The 19,661-nt window shown below is 44.8% G+C and overlaps 1 protein-coding gene across 2 annotated transcripts in view; it reads right to left on the minus strand.

The window, feature by feature from the left end:
• Positions 1–240: 240 nt before the first annotated feature.
• C13H1orf116 (chromosome 13 C1orf116 homolog) overlaps positions 241–19,661 on the minus strand; it is a 70,761-nt gene continuing 51,340 nt past the window's right edge. Inside the window, exons 3-4 of one of the 2 annotated variants that reach the window (XM_069633218.1) lie at positions 19,189–19,357; positions 241–4,676 (exon numbers count right to left, since the gene is read on the minus strand). In XM_069633218.1, the coding sequence (XP_069489319.1) occupies positions 2,146–4,676; positions 19,189–19,357 (2,700 nt within the window). In that variant the 3' untranslated portion in view covers positions 241–2,145. The remainder of the gene's footprint in view (positions 4,677–19,188; positions 19,358–19,661) is intronic. The other variant, XM_069633217.1, reaches the window with a different exon arrangement.

A 19,661-nucleotide genomic window follows, 5' to 3' on the forward strand; every position in this document is an offset into this window, starting at 1 on the left:
TAGATCTCAAGGACCCAATCTCAGGTTTTATAGGTAGACTTTCTGAAAGGTAAGAGGGGCTTTTGCCAGAGAGACAGTTGAGTCATATACAGTAAGCAAAAATAAATACTCGCCAAAGTTTCACAGAACACTACAAAATGGCAGCCAAAAGAGGAGAGCATGTACTACTCAGAAACCACTCCATTTCGCATGTGGAGCACCTCGCCCAGTCACCATTCAAAATAAAACAGCAGCAAAGAGTTAATAAAAAAAGATTTTATTATTGAGTTTCAAAATGCATCTCAAGACAACTCAATGTACAACCATTAATTACATCAGCATACAGTACCGCTCACTCAGAACGTGTGGCAAAAACGCACGCTACCACAGAAAATTTATGGTAGAGCATGTGCTTCTGCCACATCACATGCACTTAAAACCTTAGGGCGGGGGTGTGGAAGGGGTAGAACGTCCTGGTTTTTCTATAGAAAGCGCATCATCCCAGCGTAACCAGTTCCAAATTCATCAAAAGGGAACAGTGGCACAGGGCAGTGAAGGACCGGTCTAGGGTCACAGTGTTTGGCTAGGCAGGATGGTTTTGGTATTGAGTCCACAGCTCCCGGTTCCACAGCCGGCAAACTAAACCACTCCTCCTATGAAAGATGGAGTGGGGCGGGTTATAGATCCACCCCTCCCCTCGAGGGGGCACCAGTACATCTTTTCAAAGCATGCCGGCACACACTGCCCGCCCCACCTACCATTACATTGGGATGGTTGACTCACAAGTTGATTTCATAAAAGTATGGAGCGAGGGTTTACCAGTAGCAGAGCTGTCCAATGTGGCTCCAGACAAGGGCGGCAGTAGCACAACCCTGCCCCCCCCACCCATAACCTAACCAATGATGTTTCTCCCTGAAATGGGAAAGTGCCCCGCCCACCTCCGATGGAAGAGTATTCCTTCTCATGAGGGACTTTGCCACCCTGAACAAAAAGAGAATGTGTTCTCAAATGGGATGCAGGCAGCACTCCAATAGATAGCGTTTTCTAGAAGTATATTATTGTATACATTGTATAGATGACATTCTATAGGAAATGCCGAAGAAAAGAAAAAAACAAAACAAACTTTAAATACCTCGCTGCGGTACATTCACATATTCCCCCACGTTTGCGCACTTTGGATTTTACATATAAATATACTTATACAATACTTGCTTTTCCATATAATCTGTATTCACATATATACATTAAGGAGCCATTGCCCAGCGTTTCAAGCTTAGGTTTAATAAAATAACTCCAGCCAGTTTTCAGAATTAAAAATATTAAAATTGGATCACAACGGATCAGTGACCAAGACCGCCTGCATGGTCCAGCCACACACTTTAGAAGGCCGTATGAGCCCGGCCAGGGTCGGAGATGGACGAGCATTGGAGAACAGGTCCCGGAAAGAGCGGTAGGTTTGCCAAAGCCAGTGACACGCTCTGCTCCAGATGGCATGTGACCCACGCTGAGCCATCCCAAACTACTCATTTGCCAGACTTTCTAGATTCTGTTGTTCCTCGAACCGTGGTCTACAGGACGCCAGGCCAAGAAAAGCATCAACCAAAACTGAAGTTCCCAACCATAAGGAACTGGGTCTCGGATTAGCCATATTCACTTGTAGCATCTCGTTCCCTCGTGCCTTCTGTTTCAACATGGCGACCCATCATGAAAAGAGAACCAAACCAGACTTGAGCATGCGCTCTCCATGGACAATCGTATCAAGGGTTATTTTATTTACAAGAACAAAAGACGGCAGTGATCCGGGAGTAGAAAGTCCATGTTTGCCGACCACTGGGATAGGCATATACACGTGGTTGGTTTTGCTCATAGTGTCAGGTGTGCTGCGGTTGGGTTCCACCAGTCCACACTGCCCCATCTTTGTAAAGAGTCTGCAAGAGTGTTGGGAAACCTACAAAGTATAAATACAGCCCACATGAGTAGTATTCGCTGGCCGGGACAAAGACTTCTTGGAATGGGCAAAGTTCAAACTTTCAACCTCTTTCCATTTCACATCCTTCATCACATCCACCAAAAATGGTGCAACTGCCCAGTTAAGGAAGTCTTCATTCGGGCAAACGTCACAGCTCTTCACGGTTTTGGATCCATCAACTGAAGAGAAGTATGCATTTACTCTTGCAGGAGGCCAAGCTTCTTCAAAGCCTCTCGGTGCTCATCAGTAGAGTTTTTGGGGGTAATTTTGACACTGGTGAGAGAGTTTGGACGAGGTCTGGAAGAAAAAAGGGAGAATGGGGAAGAACGCCGGATTTCAGGTTTTGCTGCTGGCTCCACGTCATTGGCTGGATTGGCGACAGACTCCTGGATGGCTTTAAAGTCTACTGCCCCTCCCATGGATGCTGGACGAGGTCGGTTTTTCTTCAAGAAACTTGGAGTAAACAGGGCAGATGTTGGCTTTCGGAAAAGAGAGCTGCTACTTGTGTCTTGGTTCGTTTCATTGCCCCCCTTGTTGTCATTGCTCCAGCCAATCCCTGAACGTTCCAAGGTGTTGGATTTGAAATTCATCTCCTTTAAACCTGGAACGGAGCCCTGCGTGAACCGATACCCAGGTCTGGAACTCAAGTCTTGTTGGCTACTTGATAGTCCTTTAGTTATAACAGATACAGGTTCTCTTTCTATGGCGATATGCGGAGGGGATATCTCCTTCGACTTCTGACCACCCAACACCTTCTCAGGGTTGACACTGAGTGCATTTGTTTTCTCCTGCAACCCACTTTTTGCACTGCTTTGTTCATCACGGCCTCTACCAATTTGCGACGGGTTCTCCTTGTCCGATGCAATTTCAGTTCTACGAAAAGAAAATTCCCTTGATCTCAGACCACCATGAACCTTTTCGGGGCTCACACTGAACGTATTTTTCTCCCACCATGCACTTTTTGGACTGCTACGGTTATTGTGAACCCTGCCATCGATGGATGAATTCTCCTCGCTGGATTGTGGAATTGGCATCTCAGTGGTCTTTGGAAGCACAGAAGGATTGGCTGGGGATGTAGTTAATGAGTTGTTTTTTTCCTGAGGAACAGGAAATTGCCTTGACCAAACACCACCTGATTTAATATGGTTGGTATTTACATTGGTTTTGTCCTGCAATCCAGTATTCTGGTGGGGCTGGTTAATAGCACCAAGAGCATTCGGGGTCTTCTCTGTGGCACTCTGTGGAAGAGGACTCTGTTCCTTCTTTGTGACAGCAGAAGATTTGATAGTATTCTCACCCAGTAAATTCGTCGTCTCCTGCGAGAGTTTCAGTTTCTCCAGTGCCTCTTGCCTGGTGGTCATCTGGTCTTTGATGAGGTGGGTTTTCATACTGGAAGGCCGATTTCTGTTTGCAAGTGGAACGTCTATAAGAGACCGCGTTCTGCATCTCTGCTGTGGCTCGAGGTTGTTATTTGCATGGCTAGTTTTCACAATAATGTGAGCGGGCAGTTTCAATGGCTTCGGATGAGTAGGGGGTCCATGTTTGAAGGGTGGGTCGACAGTCTTTCTGGGCGCTTCTTGAATAATCTCTTGTGATGCACTCTTTTCTCGCTGGGCCTGAAAATTGGAAGTGGTATTATTCTGATCAGGGACTGGCCCAGTCATCGGTGGCGATAGAGGTCTAAAAACAAATCTCTCTTTTGGCAGTTGGGTGACCTCCACAGTTGGTTGCTGCGCTGCGGGAGACACAGGTGTGGATTGTGCAGATGTGAAAGGCATGTGCTCAGGTTGGGGGGATGTGTGCGACGTCTGTAAATGTGTCAGTGAAGTGCGAGCCATGTGCGACGGTTGAGTGGCTGTCGGAGGCAGCTGTGAGGGTCGAGGGGATGTGGGAGGCAGCTGTGAGGGTGGCGGGTATGCAGGAGGAAGCTGTGAGGGTGCAGGGTATGCAGGAGGCAGCTGTGAGGGTGGAGGGGATATGGGAGGCGGCTGTGGAGAGTTCGGTATAAGATGCATGGGTAACTTGGCAGGTTCAGTGTGGGCAAATGCAGAATTATGGGGAGTTTGAACAGTTTGCCAACGCGGGCTTCTCAAAGCCTCACTTTCCTTTTGGGGTTCAGTGTTGCCTGACAAAACTGGAGGTAGATGGTTTGGTTGTTGCCTGCTGAGAGGTCTCTGGGTCACTGTGTCTTTTTGGGGTTCAGGTTCAGCGGCTGATGCAGACTGTGGCAGTGCTGCGGGTGGAACATCTTCAAATGCCTTTGGAGGACTTAGGTTCTTCGGCGATGAAACGAAAGGCTTTCCCACAACGACACCAGATTGGTTAGTGCCGTCCACATTGTCAGATTTTAGGTTTTCACCAGCGGTGTCCCTTTCGAATGATGCGCTCTTCACAATTGGCTGCATATCGCGGAAAGACTCTGGAGGCGGAATGAGCCCAAGTTCTGAAATTAACGGCTCTTGCTCTTTAGGCAGCACAAATGACCATCTTTTCGGCTTCTCCGGTGCCGCCGACGAGGCCTCCACCGTGGGAGGTGCGGCACTCTGCACTGGAACAGTCTTGGCAAGTTCAGCTCTTGGGATCATTACATTTTTCGGAAGGCTGTTGAACGCAGGCTTTGGGAAGCCATCTTGGCCCCAGCCTAATGCACCCAAGCTGTTCCGTTCATTCTGGTTGGTCGACTGCTGGGTAGAATTTCCAGTTGAGAAGGCTTCATTCTGATATGGATCTAGAAAGGAGAAAGAAATAGTAAAATGAATGATACATTACTTTGCTACAATTCATTATAAAGAAACATACCTTAAATGGATACCAGTTCAGCAATGGTTATGCTAAAAAACTTTAAAATACTTTGCCCAACGTCACCCGAGTGGTCTTACAGCACAGGCCTGTGCGGATAGCGGGGGATTTTACCTCTTAACTGGTGAAAAGGAAATGAGGCAACGGCATGGGGGGGGGGGGGGGAGTAGGATAGTGTGATGAATCCGGTGGTGACCTCCCATGTGGCCAGGGTACGGCAGCTATATGAGGGAAGGTCACATGGGAGGAGACAGTCTCCTGGGAGATGTCATGGCTTGATCAGGTAAGACATGGTATCCCCCCATTTTTCCTTGAAAGTAACCCTCTCATATCCAAAACCCTCATGACAAATTGTCATTCCTCTGAAGAATAGGGAAAGCCTTTTCACCTAGCCTATAGGTCATGGGTGCACAACATACGGCCCGCGGGCCAGTTGCGGCCCGCCATGCTCTTTTGTCCGGCCGGCGAGGCACAAAGACTTTCCTAATGGAGGGCGGCCCGCGGCTGCCCTCCATTAGGAAAGTCTTTGTTGTCTTCCGGGCCGGACAAAACACTGGCCCTCATTGGCTCAGCACACACACGCACCACGTCGCTCCTACGAGCCACGTAATGCGCGTGTGCTGCACCAATGGAGGGCCAGCACTACGGCTGGCGTGGTCCATAAGGCTTGATGCTGGAAGGCATTTCAGCCTTGGACCACGCCAGCCGCAGTACGATTCCAGCGTTCCAGCTTACCTGCCGCTTACCTGCCTGCCTTCCAGCACGTCTCCGGTAAGTGCTCTGTTTGTGTTTGTGTGTCGGGTCTGATTTGCTTTATGTTTGTGTGTGTATGTTGCGATGGGGAGGGGGGAAAGGTCGGATGTGTGTCGGATGTGTATGAATGTTTGGCTTTGAATGTATTTTGTGTGTATGTTGAGATGCGGGGGTGGGGGGGTGTCGGATGTGTATGAATGTTTGGCTTTGAATGTATTTTGTGTGTATGTTGAGATGCGGGGGTGGGGGCGTGTGTCGGATGTGTATGAATGTTTGTGTTTGAATGTATTTTGAGTGTATGTTGAGATGCGGGGGCGGGGGGGTGTCGGATGTGTATGAATGTTTGTATTTGAATGTATTTTGTGTGTATGTTGAGATGCGGGGGTGGGGGGGTGTGTCGGATGTGTATGAATGTTTGGATTTGAATGTTCTTTGTGTGCCGAGTTGGGGGGTGGGGGTTTGGGTCTGTATTGGTGCATGTTTGTGTGTGTGCTGAGTTGAGGGGTGGGGGGTTTGGGTCTGTATGGGTGCATGTTTGTGTGTGTGCTGAGTTGAGGGGTGGGGGTTTGGGTCTGTATGGGTGCATGTTTGTGTGTGTGCTGAGTTGAGGGGTGGGGGTTCGGGTCTGTGCGTGCTGATTTGGGGGGTGGGGGTTCGGGTCTGTATGGGTGCATGTTTGTGTGTGTGCTGATTTGGGGGGTGGGGGTTTGGAGTTGGGGGGTGAGGTGGGCCAGGGTGAATAACATCAGAGACAACGGGCATAGTGTTTGGTTGGGGGTGAGAGTGCCATGGGGCATAGTATTTGGTTGGGGGTGAGGGGGCCATGGGGCATAATGTTTGGTTGGGTGTGAGGGGGCCATGGGGCATAGTGTTTGGTTGGGGGTGAGGGGGCCATGGGGCATAGTGTTGCACTCCAAGAGTGAACCCAATAATAAAGCTAAAACAGGCACAGCTAGGAGATGTTCATCTTTGGCTTTTTGAGGAAACCTGACTCAACGAAGGCCATACTCCTCTTGGGCAACCCAAATAGCAAACTGTAGCAGTCCAAAATAACGGAATGTCCAATCTAGGGTCAATAAAATATATATAAGTTAATTAAACAGGCGAGATACAATAACTAAATAGAAATAAATTATAACAATGGAAAATGTGTAGTACAAAATGTAAGTTTGAAATGCAAATAAAAATCGTTACCCCTCAAAAACATTTTTTCCATGTGTTTAGTACAAATTGGGGGTTTAAAAAGCCTCCTGCCACGCCCCGCCTACCGCCCCGCCCCCATTTACTTTTAGGCCCATTATAGCCCTGATGTAAGGTACTTTCGGCCCTCTGTCAAAATCAGTTGTGCACCCCTGCTGTAGGTCAACCATCCAACTTTGGTCTACCTTGTATAAAAAAAAAAAACAAAGCAAAAAAATGTAAATGAAAATAAAAAATGTAAGATACATGAAACCACCACTTCCAATTCCATCCGTCAAGCATCAAAAATTGTCTTGCCATTGAAGATCTTTGAAAATGTTTATCCAAGATCTTTGAGTCAATCATCAACAATGAACTTCCTTTCCCAGAATTCTCAAAATACTGCGACGAGGAAGAGTAATCAAGCTATGCAGAGCGCAGGAGGCCACAATCTAAGCGAGCGCTCTAGCTGCTGCTCGCATACATCTGTGCCGGGAAATTAAGCAGAGAGTCAACTTATGCTGCTGCGGCTACTAGCGGGAGAAAGCTGAGAGACACAGAGGCTGGGATCTGCATGGTGGAGCCAGGGTCGGAAAGGGCCATAAAATTGTCTCGAGCACCAATAAAAAAAATCAAATAAATTAAAAAATATATATATATATATATATATATATATATATATATATATATATATATATGTCCCACAGTTGCAAAGGGCTATTCATTTCTTTTGTGACATTGTTTGAATAGTAACCAAGTGTGATGCAAATTGTGCCTTTTCAGCAACACTGGTCAAAACTACTTGCCGCGGAGTGAATTAACTCAAACTGGCCCAAATTGGGCAAGAAAGTGGACCACTTTGACCAAAAAAAAAAAAAAAAAAAAAAAAACACATCTAGCCCACAACAGCATTTTGTGTTTTTGGTTCACCCCTGGGCCTACTGCCCTAGAGGCTGGTCTGAGCCTTGGTGGAGTCATGCAGCTCGGCGGCGAAGAAGAAAGAAGCTGCTGCACCAGGACATGCTGCGGGAACACCAAAAGCTGGTGAGACTCGGCTGGGTGTTCGCAGGTGATAAAATGTAGCACTTCACTTACTGGAGCCAAGAAGGAAGCAGATGTGAAAAGTGGAAGCCGTGAGGGACGGGAGAATGAAGAGAAGGATGCTGACGGAAACACTTCAACGGCTGACAGAGAGAACTCAAACAACAAGAGCTGGTGAATCCAATGTGAGGCAGAGGGGACCCCAGGACATATTGGCGACCACACCGAAGGCAAATAATTGTGAACAATGTAACTGAGAGAGCGAGAAAATAAAGGGGGAATTCAAACTACAACAAACCCTTTACAATCATGTGAATGCACACAGTGCAAGTAAATGGGAAACCAGAATAGGATAATATATCAGGAGAAGACATTATCCAACCAAATATATATGCAACCCTGGGAGCGGGCAAAGACTCAAGAGTGAACAGAAGCCCTGGCAGGAGAGTATACCAGGCAATTATAAGTGTGCTGAAGCAAGAAGCCCTGGCAGGAGAGTATACCAGACAATTAAATGATTGTGCTGAATAGATCCAAGGAAGTCCTGAGAAGGAAAATCAGGGCTAGAAAAAAAAAATTGTGTCGATTAGATACAAAGAGGTAATGATAGGAAATATCAGGATTGAGAAAAGGAATCACGTTGAGAGAAAGCAACACCACCTGGCAGGAGAGTATAGCAGATCTACTGAAAAATAAAATTACAAAAGCTATACAATTTTGTGTCCAAGTGTTGGTATAGGCCAAGAAATGCCAAAAGAACCATTTGTTGGAAAAAACCTCAGAGCTGAATGAAGAATCCAGGGGAAGGGAACCACTCTCTGGAGCAAGGTCCTTTATCCTTGAAGAACCTTTTGTGTTGGAGCCATTTTTTACACTTTTCTAGAAACCCCAAGTTTAAAGACATTTCCATCTTCACTGTAGAGATACGTTTATAGTGCGAACAGATCTTTGGCCATAGGACAGTTTTGTTTTGGACATTCTGACAAAGACAGATCCATGTTTTTGGTTTAGGCAGGGAAATTCCTCTGAAAACCGGGTCAGAGAGGAATTTTCCCATCCCTTTCATTTTCAATAAAAGTCTAAGCAAATGTATGGCTAATTGTGTCAGAGTTTAATTCCCGACTCCTCAGAATAGAAACAAGTCAAAGAAATAGAGAGGTGCAAAGAGGTTAAAAGATGAAGGCGTAAGCTTGTGCTACCAGCGGCGCTAGAGTGTGACCATTGTTCAACAAATGCTGAATGAACAGAAAGGGAGTGAAAATCGGCCAGGATTCCGGGAAGTTACTAGTACAGTGATTATAAGGTCAGAGCATGGCTGTGTGATGGACTCGAGATGTGCTCAAGCATGTCCTTGAAGTGTGGAGGCTTGTTCCACCAGAAAGCTTTCAAAAGGCCTTTGTGGCAAACCACATGGCTACTCGGGAAGTGGGTTGTGGGGGGGCGCAAACGCCTTTTTAGAACCACAAGAGTTGGCTTTGTAAAGGAGAATGCAGGGAACAGGAAAAGGGGAAGAGGGGAATCGCGATCCTCCAAGACCCATACCTGCTGGGCAACTAAATAAGGCATTAGTCTGGCGCATCGGTGATTGGTGGTGTGAAGTGTGATGCCATACTCGGGGAGTGGATTATTAAAGTACAGCGACCCATATCCCCCTTCTAGTGAGAAAATATACCACTAGAAAATCCAGCCGACCGGCCTTTGGTGAAAAGGGCCCATGGGCTCCAGGATAAGAAAACTGGGTAGGGAGCAACACAGAGCTCACCACCAGAAGTCCTCTCTCCATCTGCCCGAGGCTGCCTGCAGAGGTCAGGAGATCAAAAAGCAGCAACCAGGATCGATCTAGGGACTGCCCCTGTGACCTCCGACAAAGTTACTTCTAGGTTACTTTGGGTATAGAAGCACTGTCCTTTGGGTGACCAGAGCAAAGGGAAGGAGGAGTCAAGGGTTGCCACTATAACCTCGTCCATTTCATTCTGCATGCACTTGCAAGTACCCCTAGATTCTTAATTACTGTGCTCTCTCTCTCTCCACACTGCGCTACTCGCCTAGAATACATTCACTCCCGCACCTCCTCCTACTCACTTCTCCCTATGCTTTCTGCAATCATGCTACAACTTCTCTTTCCTAGCCCATTATAAAAACGCAACTCGAAACTCCCACTACCCCATCTCTCTTCCATCGCCTTCCAAAAAACAAAGCCGACATGATAACCACACCTCCTGTAACACTATCCGCCTCACCTCTCATCCTTAACGCATCAACTGAACATTGCACTCTGGAATGCTCCGTCTGTATGCAACAAAACTTCCTTTATCACAGATTACTTTCACTCCAGCTCCCCCCCTCTAGACCTTCTTGCTATCACTGTAACCTGGATCGCTCCATCTGACACTGACACTCTGGCAGCCGTACACAACTCCAAAATAAGTAAATTTAAAAGAGGTAGGTTAGGACATGGCACTGGAAATTTGTGAAGCATTGAGGCCGAAAGAGAGTAGGTGTTCGATACCTCCGGCAGTCAGTTGAGGAGAGTGAATGAAGGCATCTCTACTATTGCTCAGCCTCATTCGGTTCACATCATCTACATCCATCGCGATCCTGGTCTCACAGGACCATTATTTGACGATCTTGGGCAACTCCTTGATTCTCTTTCCACTAAACATCACCTCATTCTCTTAGATGACTTTAACCTTCCCTCTCCAACCACTTCTCAGAAATCTGACCTTCAGTCTTAGTAACCATGCTCTCCACTATCAGTAACCTACCTACCTACCTACCTACCCACAGAGGGGCTAACTCCTTGGATCTCTTATTCATCTCCACCCCTCTCTTGGCAACTAATGCTACTGTCACACCATCCATATGTGAGCACTCAATTGTTTCCACCATCATCTCCTTTCCACCCTCTGACCTTTCCTCACCACTTGTACCCATTACTAAAAGGACATTCAAACCTTCTCCCCTTTCTCTAATACCTACAGTTCTCACTCTCCTCCTACACACTCGATTCCTCTTCCACCAACACTGCCTTTTAACGTTTCCAATCCCTGCTATACGACTCATTCTCCTCTCACCTCCCACTGCTTACTTTCACCCCCAAGTCTCAACATCCTCAACCATGGGTCACCCCATTCATACACCCTCTCTGCACAGACATGCATTGGCTGATGTGCGAATGGAGGCATACTCGCTCATTTGAGGACCTGCAACTACCTCTCTGCCCTGAACTCTCTAAAGTCCACTCTTGATAGATAATTTTACCTCGCCCTCACCGACACGCAATCCTACCATCCTTACAAGGCACCCTAAAGACACTCCTCACTCCTCCTAAACCTACGACTATCAACTCCACTCTCGCAGCTAATGACCTAGCTGATTACTTTGCTGCAAAAATGTCCTAAATTAAAGACATGCTCCTGACCTTCCTCACACTCCCTCCTCCTACATTTTAGACTACAAACACTCTACTATAGTCCTCTGCCTCGAAGCGGTCCTAGCTCTACTGATGACGGCTAACCCCCTCTTGTGCCCAATCAAAGCCTCATGTTCTTCAGCTAGTCAAGCCTATTCCCCCTTATGGCCTCTCAGCTAGCGGAACTCCTCAACCTGTCCTTGATCTCCGCTGGCCTTCCCTCAGTTTTCAACACAGTCACGGTCATACCTCTCCCAAAAATGCAATGGGCACCGAAACCTACCGGCTAACTTCGCCCTGAGTCTCTCCTTCCACACTGCTCTAAAGTGCTCGAAAGGGTTGTCTTACCATTTTCTTAAACATCCACAGCCTTCGAGACTGCCTACAAGTATGTTTCCTCGTCCGTCAGTCCACAGAAACTTCTCGCATGAACATGTCCAACTTCATCGCCTCTGCTAAGCAATCCTAGTTCTTCTTGACCCATCTGCTGCCTTCGACACGGTCGATCACTCCGAGTCCCTTAATATTCTCTTTCCTCTTGGAAATTCATGACCAAGCCATTGCCTGGATTGAATCCTACCTTGCACCTCGCCAATTCTCCGTCTCATGGAGCAACAACACCTCTCAACTCACTGCTCCAACTGTTGGTGTTGCACGAGGCTCTTACTGGGCTCGCTCCACTTTACACTCTACACTTCTGCTCTTGGGGCACTAATCTCCTCCTTTGGGTTCTATTACCAACTCTTCGCGTTTGACACCCAAATCTACTCTTTTCCTGAACTCTCCTCATCTCTCCATCGAAATTTAAAACTGTCTCTCTGCCATTAAATGTTGGGTGACTACACTACCTGGTGTTAAAAACAGAGGTGGTGTTCTTCCATGCCAAAAGCTCCCTCATCTCCCTCATCTCTTCCTCCACCTATAGGGTTCCACTCGACACTCTCCCCCTACTCTTCTTCAGCTAGAAATCTTGGCATCATCAATGACCCTTCACTCACCTTCTCTACTTTCAACTCCAAATTGGAACAGCATCTCACCTCGACCTTTTAAAGATTAGGAAAATCAGGCACATCCTTCCTTTCGGCACCGCCAAGCATCTCTTAACCACTCTGGTCTTCTCTTAACTGAACTCCTGTGCCAGCATACTCTTTGGTCTCCCCAACTATGTTTTCTGTCCTCTCAACAGGATCATTAACTTTGCCATCAGGACTCTCTTTCAACCCTCTCACTTCACACCTACTTCCTCGTTTTGTCACCAGGCTGGATGGCTGCCGATGCAAAACAGGTCTTCTGGTTCACAAATCTATCCATGGAAAGGCACTGCTGTATCAACTCTCGTCTATCCAACTCTACAAGAAGTATTTTCTGAGCCTTCCTCTGTAACTAGCAATGTATATTTAACAGTGCCACGATGCCCTAGGGCTGATGTGCTCTTTAAAAATGTGAACAAATAAATAACAAGCCTGCTCATAATCTCAGCTCTGCTTCGACTACCCCTGTGCTTCCTCTCTCATCTTCTCAGTCTCTCTTCTTGTTCCACTTGCATGGAATTCTCTTCCCCCAGTCACCTGAGAAACAGTCCACATGGATTTGTTCCAAACCAAACTAAAAGCGTACTTCCTCACCTCCGAGTTCCCCTCTTAGCCAAACCTCTCATCTGCCTGCTAGCTAACATTTTTCTGCCTTACCTTTAAGCTGCTTTCCTCCCTCGCTTCCTCCGCCTCTACTCTAGCATTTCACCCATCATGGGCAAGTCCTGAACACAGCAGGCCGTTCCGCCTACCTGCACTTCTGTCCAATGTTGGTTGTCCTTAATCTACTGAGAAAGACTTTTTCAACCTTAGAAACAGTGTTGGCGCTCTGATGGAGAAGTGTAGCTAAATTGAATATGAAAAAAAGTAGAGATGCTGCAAATGGAGGGATGCCACAGAGGTTGACCTGGGCTTGGACAAAATTAAAACAAAAAGAAGCCCTCCTCTAGCGCTTCTCCAAAATTAAATGTTATAATATAGAGACTTTCTTGTTTTTAGGTTCCATTTGTCATTTTTATTTAGAATTCAATTGTGCTGTAAACAGATGGGGATTCCTTTTTACTTCTTGAACATAACATATAAGTTGATGGGAAGACAAAAGAATGCAAAAAATTAAATTGGTTTAAAGTTTTTCGTGGAGTTCACTAAGTTGTTGTGTCCCACGTTGTCACTTGAAAGTTGCAAAGCCTTAGTATAATTTACTCGGCATTTGGGTTGATGGAGAGACAAAAGAATTCAAAATTTAAATTGGTTCTAAGTTTTTAGTTGTATTCACTAAGTTGCTGTATCCCACGTTGTCACTAGAAAGTTACGAAGCCCTAGTTTAATTCACTAGGCAGTATTGGCCTCAATTTGAATTGGTTCAAAATTTAGTCAATGTTGTCTTCACGTTGTTGCTCGAAAATTGCGGAGCCCTAGTTTAATTCACTAGGTAATATTATCCTCGCGAAGCCCTAGTTTAATTCACTAGGTCATATTATCCTCAGGCAGTATTGGCCTCAATTTGAATTGGTTCAAAGTTTAGTCAATGTTGTCTTCACGTTGTTGCTCGAAAATTGCGGAGCCCTAGTTTAATTCACTAGGTAATATTATCCTCGCGAAGCCCTAGTTTAATTCACTAGGTCATATTATCCTCAACACGTGTTTCTCCGCCACATGGTTTATGGCGGTTCTTCAGGAGGAATTTGTAGGTAGATAGGCAAATGGAAAGATCTGAGAGGAAAAAGGTGGGAATAAAGAGAAAAATGGGCAATTTTGAGCAGAGTGTCATATGTTGGCGTTTATACAGTCAATGTTGAGTACGATACTTACAACTAAATATCAAATCTTGTTCATGTATATGATGGTTCCTTTGATGTAGGTAATATTATTAATTCCATCCGGTTTGGTCTGAAAGAGTGAAGAGCATCTAGTATTATATTAGTATCTCTGGGTCAAAGGTACTTTCCAAAAAGATCTAGTCATAATCATCCTTATTCGTTATACTTCAAAAGTTCTGATTCCTGGATTGTGACAATGTAAATGAACTCATATGTTGCCTTGGAACAGTGCGTTTTGGTTTTGTATCTAAATTTACTTGTGCGGACTTTGAGCTTAAAGACTGTTCGAAGCAACGAAGTTAGTCTAAATACCAAGTTTTCTTAAGAATTGTAAATAGTTGTAAAAAGGCCTTGCTTACCATGTGAACGGTGTTTTCCCCGCTCTCTCGATACTGTCTGATGTGGTCGATGAACTCCACATGTTGTGAATGGGTTTCACATAGAGTCGCGTGCGGAGTGACGTCATGCGTGTGTCGCGTGCGGAATGACGTCATTCGCACATTGCATCACGTAATGACGTCACGCGCACGTATCTTATGGTTGTTTATCTTTTTAAGAGCGCCATATTTGCTCGATCCAATTCTAGTGTTCCTGTAGTCTTATATTTGTTGCAAGATTTACAAAGTAATATAGAGGTAAATATCTCTTATTATGATTTACAAAAAATGACATATCTCCTGGTCTGTGTTAAGACCTGTATGGCAAGTGTCCATCATACAAATCCATCTTGCTTCTTGTTGTCGAAGTCTTAATTGTAGATTCCCTCCTCTTGGGGCCGGTTTCAATTTGACTATTCCGTAGAATTTTATCTGACTGATCTGAGAAGGATGATGTGATTCTGTGAAATGATTGGCTATTGGTGATCTTGTATCTCTGTTGGTAATGGCCCTGATGTGTTCACTGATTCTTGTCTTGAGTTTTCTGATCGTGCTCCCAATGTATAATTTTTTGCATGCGCACTGAATGATATATATAACAAATTGACTATTGCAGTTGATCAGCTGTTGTATGGTGAAGTTGGTGCCATTGGGTTTGATGACGGTTGTTTTACCATTTTCTGTATATTGATACATGGAGCATTGACCACATTTGTAGTAGCCTTTGATAGGTTTTTGAAGCCACATTGTTTGTGTAGTGGATTTTTCATCAGGATATTTCAATTCAAAATGTGACGGACTGAGCATTTTTTTGAGATTGCTTGCTTTCTTGAAAGTGATGGTGGGTTTGACTTCCAGGATCGTTGTAAGGTCAGAATCTGATTTAAGGATGTTCCAGTATTTGCTAAGAATTTTCCGAATGATTGAATTGTTAGAACTATAGTTCGTGGTAAAATTGATGGTTCTGTGTGGATCGATCACAGTTTTGTCGATTTTAGGTCTTACTTGTAACAACGATTGTCTGGTCCTAGTTGAAGATTTCTGATAGCTGTTTTTGATAAGTTTGTTTGGGTATCCTCTTGAGATGAATTTGCTCATTGTGGATGTTACTTTCTGTTTGAAATCATCAATTTTTGAACAGTTTCTTTTGACCCTTAGTATTTCACCATAAGGTATATTGTAGATGATGTGTTTGGGGTGGCTGCTTGAGGCATGTAGTAGACTGTTAACAGATGTAGGTTTAGTGTACAGTGTTGTGCAGATGGTATTGTTATCGATATAGAAGGTGATGTCCAAAAAGTTGATTGAAGTTTGACTGTATTCTGTGGTTAGTTTCAAATTATAGGTGTTGTGATTTAGATAGTTGAAATAATCTTTAAATGCTGTTAATGGTCCGTTCCAAATCAAAAAGATGTCATCAATGTATCTGGCCCAAAAAATTATGTTGTTTAGGTGTGTGAATGATTGATGTTGCCAGGCAAATTCTATCTCAAAATGGCCCATGTAGAGATTGGCATATGATGGCGCATATTTTGCTCCCATGGCTGTGCCTTGTATTTGTCGATAAAGAATGTTGTTAAAGATGAAAATATTGTTTTCAAGGGTAAATTGCAACATTTCTAAAATCATATTGTTGTGGTCGTTGAGAGATATAGATCGTGTTTTCAAGAAGTATTCTGTGGTTAGAAGTCCTTTTTCATGCAAGATACTTGTATAAAGTGCTGTTACATCCATTGTTACTAGCCAATAGTTGTCATTCCAAGGTATATTGTCGATCAATTGGATAATGTGCGTGGTGTCTCTGATGTATGATGCCAATGAATTTGCTAATGGTTGAAGCTGATGATCTATATATTCTGAAATGTGTTCTGTGATTGATCCAATACCATTAATGATTGGTCTGCTTGTTGGTAGGTTGATGTATTTCTTATGAATCTTAGGTAGAAAATATATTGTTGGAGTAATCGGATTAGTTGTGATCATATATCGGTATTCATCTTCATTAAGTAGTTCCAAGTCTTTCCAATGACTGCTCATGGTTTTCCATTGTTCGCTGATTTTGATGAATGGGTTTTCTTTGTTTCGTAACATTTATGATCTTTTAGATGGGTGAGTGCCATGTGTATATAGTCTTCTGTGTTGAGTAGCACAATGTTTCCACCTTTGTCTGATGATTTTATAGTAATCTCAGGATTGTTCTTGAGATTGTTTAATGCTCGATTTTGGTTGGGTGTGAGATTATTCCTTATCTTGAGTTTTGCATGTTGGTTCATTTTATTGTTGATGTAGATGTCTCTGAGTTCTTTTTGAACTACTTTGCAGAAAGTATCAATAACATTTTCTGGAGGTAAGATTGGTGTGAATTTGGATTGACTAAACTTTGAACCAATTCAAATTGAGGCCAATACTGCCTGAGGATAATATGACCTAGTGAATTAAACTAGGGCTTCGCGAGGATAATATTACCTAGTGAATTAAACTAGGGCTCCGCAATTTGAGCAACAACGTGAAGACAACATTGACTAAATTTTGAACCAATTCAAATTGAGGCCAATACTGCCTAGTGAATTAAACTAGGGCTTCGTAACGTTCTAGTGACAACGTGGGATACAGCAACTTAGTGAATACAACTAAAAACTTAGAACCAATTTAAATTTTGAATTCTTTTGTCTCTCCATCAACCCAAATGCCGAGTAAATTATACTAAGGCTTTGCAACTTTCAAGTGACAACGTGGGACACAACAACTTAGTGAACTCAACGAAAAACTTTAAACCAATTTAATTTTTTGCATTCTTTTGTCTTCCCATCAACTTATATGTTATGTTCAAGAAGTAAAAAGGAATCCCCATCTGTTTACAGCACAATTGAATTCTAAATAAAAATGACAAATGGAACCTAAAAACAAGAAAGTCTCTATATTATAACATTTAATTTTGGAGAAGCGCTAGAGGAGGGCTTCTTTTCGTTTTAATTTTGTCCTTAATCTACGTCTGTCCACTTATGTATTGTCCCTGGTGACTGTTCCATTCATTCCCCTCCACAACCTGGTCAGAATGTCCCTCAAACTCACTCTATTGTAAGGAGCTCACAGGCTTCCCGTCAAATCTGACGCTTATCTATTGTACGTTCTTTTGGGATCAAATGAGCATTGTTCCTCCTGTATATACATAAATAAAAAATAAACTAATTCGCAACATCCAGACCAACCTCTCGGTCAAAAGAGTCCATGACTCCAGGATATAAAAACATCCTAAAAATCAATCTCACTCAGCGTCCATTTGAGGGGGACGGGGTATCGCCAGCCCCAATACGGATACTGGCAATAAATAATAGCGACAATTTCTGAGAAAGATCTATAATGTTTCATTTTCGGTGCCTCTCAAATAAGACAACAGTAGGAAAGAGGCTTAGGCACCACACCGGAAACCCTGATGGATTGCTTTTGCCAGCTCCACTACTTGTTCGAGCGGGTTTGCACCACACCCTCCGTGCTATTTCTAATTTGTTTCGGCCTCGCTGGAATGTTAATACATGTGAGCCGTACTTATGGACGCATTTCAATTACGCACGCATGCAGCTTATGTAAGACTACATTCACCACAGAAACCCGCCTATCTGCTGCCTTGGGCCAAAGTCAGTGCCAGCTCATCATACCCAATTTCATGTGACCGGCCGCACCAGTGTGATACGAAACCTGGGCTCTCATATCCGTGTAAGACAGTTGGCCAAGTACTTGTAGCTCCCCGCGGTGTAAGATTTATTTAGAACGCTATGCTGTTGCCAGACATGTGTGGGGTTGCGATGGGGACCATTGAAGAAAACTTGTTGGGAAGCCTCAACATAAGGCACAATTTCAGGGAGTGATTATCCACAATGAGGTCTCAGTGATGGATAAGAAAAGGCTGCTGAGACCGAGTGCATAGTCCACCCTCTACTCAGTCCTCACTCCTTGTGTGCCATGTTTAGGCTCATGAGGCAATCCCTCAGTGCGCGACAGTCAATGTGGTGTCCAATAACTGATGTGGTCTCAAAAAGGAAATCCGCACCCACCTCAAAACATGAAATCGAGGCCCAAAAAGCAGTGTGCCTGGCCCTTTAGACTATGTGACTTTATAACAGTGGATGCCACATGCATCCCTCAATTTGCGTGGCCTGCAGTTCCCACGATTCCTCACCATTGACTAAGCTAGCTAGGGTCGCTGGGAGTTGTAGTCAAGTATGATCCACATCAGGGCTGGCCATCCATTTTCTCACAGCAGCATCAGACTCTCACGCCACTCTCAATTTACTGCAGCCAGGAGGGCAGCTGCAAATGCAATTGCTCTAGGGTAGCTCACTTCCCGCGGCCTAGTACCTCCGTCCCAACCGCCATCTTGTTTTTCTACCGTCTTCGAACTACAGCAGAGCTGTACCAAGGAACCTCGGCTGTTGCATGCATGCGTGCGATTTATAAAGTGTGAACCTAGCTGAGGACTGTACAAAGGGGACCCACACCGGAAGTTACAAGCAGAGGAGATAGGATGTGTAGAGGGGATGACGGGAGGGAGCTTGAGGGTGGGGGGGGGGGAAATTGGGGTACAGTGAGGTGATCAGCGATATCTTCACTGAAGAATAGGATTGTCACCTCTTTTATGAATTTTAGGATGGAGAGGGCTAGTCGTATATGCATTGCTGATCTACAAAACGCTTGCGGGGTCAACACAAAGATTGCAGAGTACAAGTAAAATGCAAGACTGTCTACCTCACAAACCCTACTTATAACTGACCAAGTTCTCATAGTCTTTAAAATAACACATTTTTGTGTTGAATAAAGGTTGTGCTCTTACGGAAATTACTTTTTGAAATAGAGTTCTTTGCAGAAACTGGGGCTTCTTCGAATCGTTCATCCGCGGAGAGGCCGCTGTCACCATCAGCATCCAGTGACTCAATGGTCTCTTCCAGGTACATAAGGACGTCCCTCTCTTCCGCCGACAGATAGTCATAGCTGTCATCACTCTGGAAAGAGAACAACAATGTCAACTGTACCAGGCCCCATCTAACAACCAGACCACCACTCCCACCACCCTTGCCTAGGACGTACGGCATCATTAAAGACGCTGGCACGGCAGATTGGCAAGTACAAGGCACCAAACGCATTCAAGCCAAACAAGAGACCCAAACCTCGGAGCGCCTAGCCAACCAATGCACCTTGTCCATGTAACATTTCACGACAGCCATGGAACCCCTCTGGTCAGGATGGTAGAAACAGAGGCAGACTGGTCTGTAAGGAAGTCGGCGGGGTAGGTACGGGTACATGTAC

This window comes from Ambystoma mexicanum, chromosome 13, assembly GCF_040938575.1.
Source record: "Ambystoma mexicanum isolate Mex_15411 chromosome 13, UKY_AmexF1_1, whole genome shotgun sequence".
Classification (NCBI taxonomy): domain Eukaryota; kingdom Metazoa; phylum Chordata; class Amphibia; order Caudata; family Ambystomatidae; genus Ambystoma; species Ambystoma mexicanum.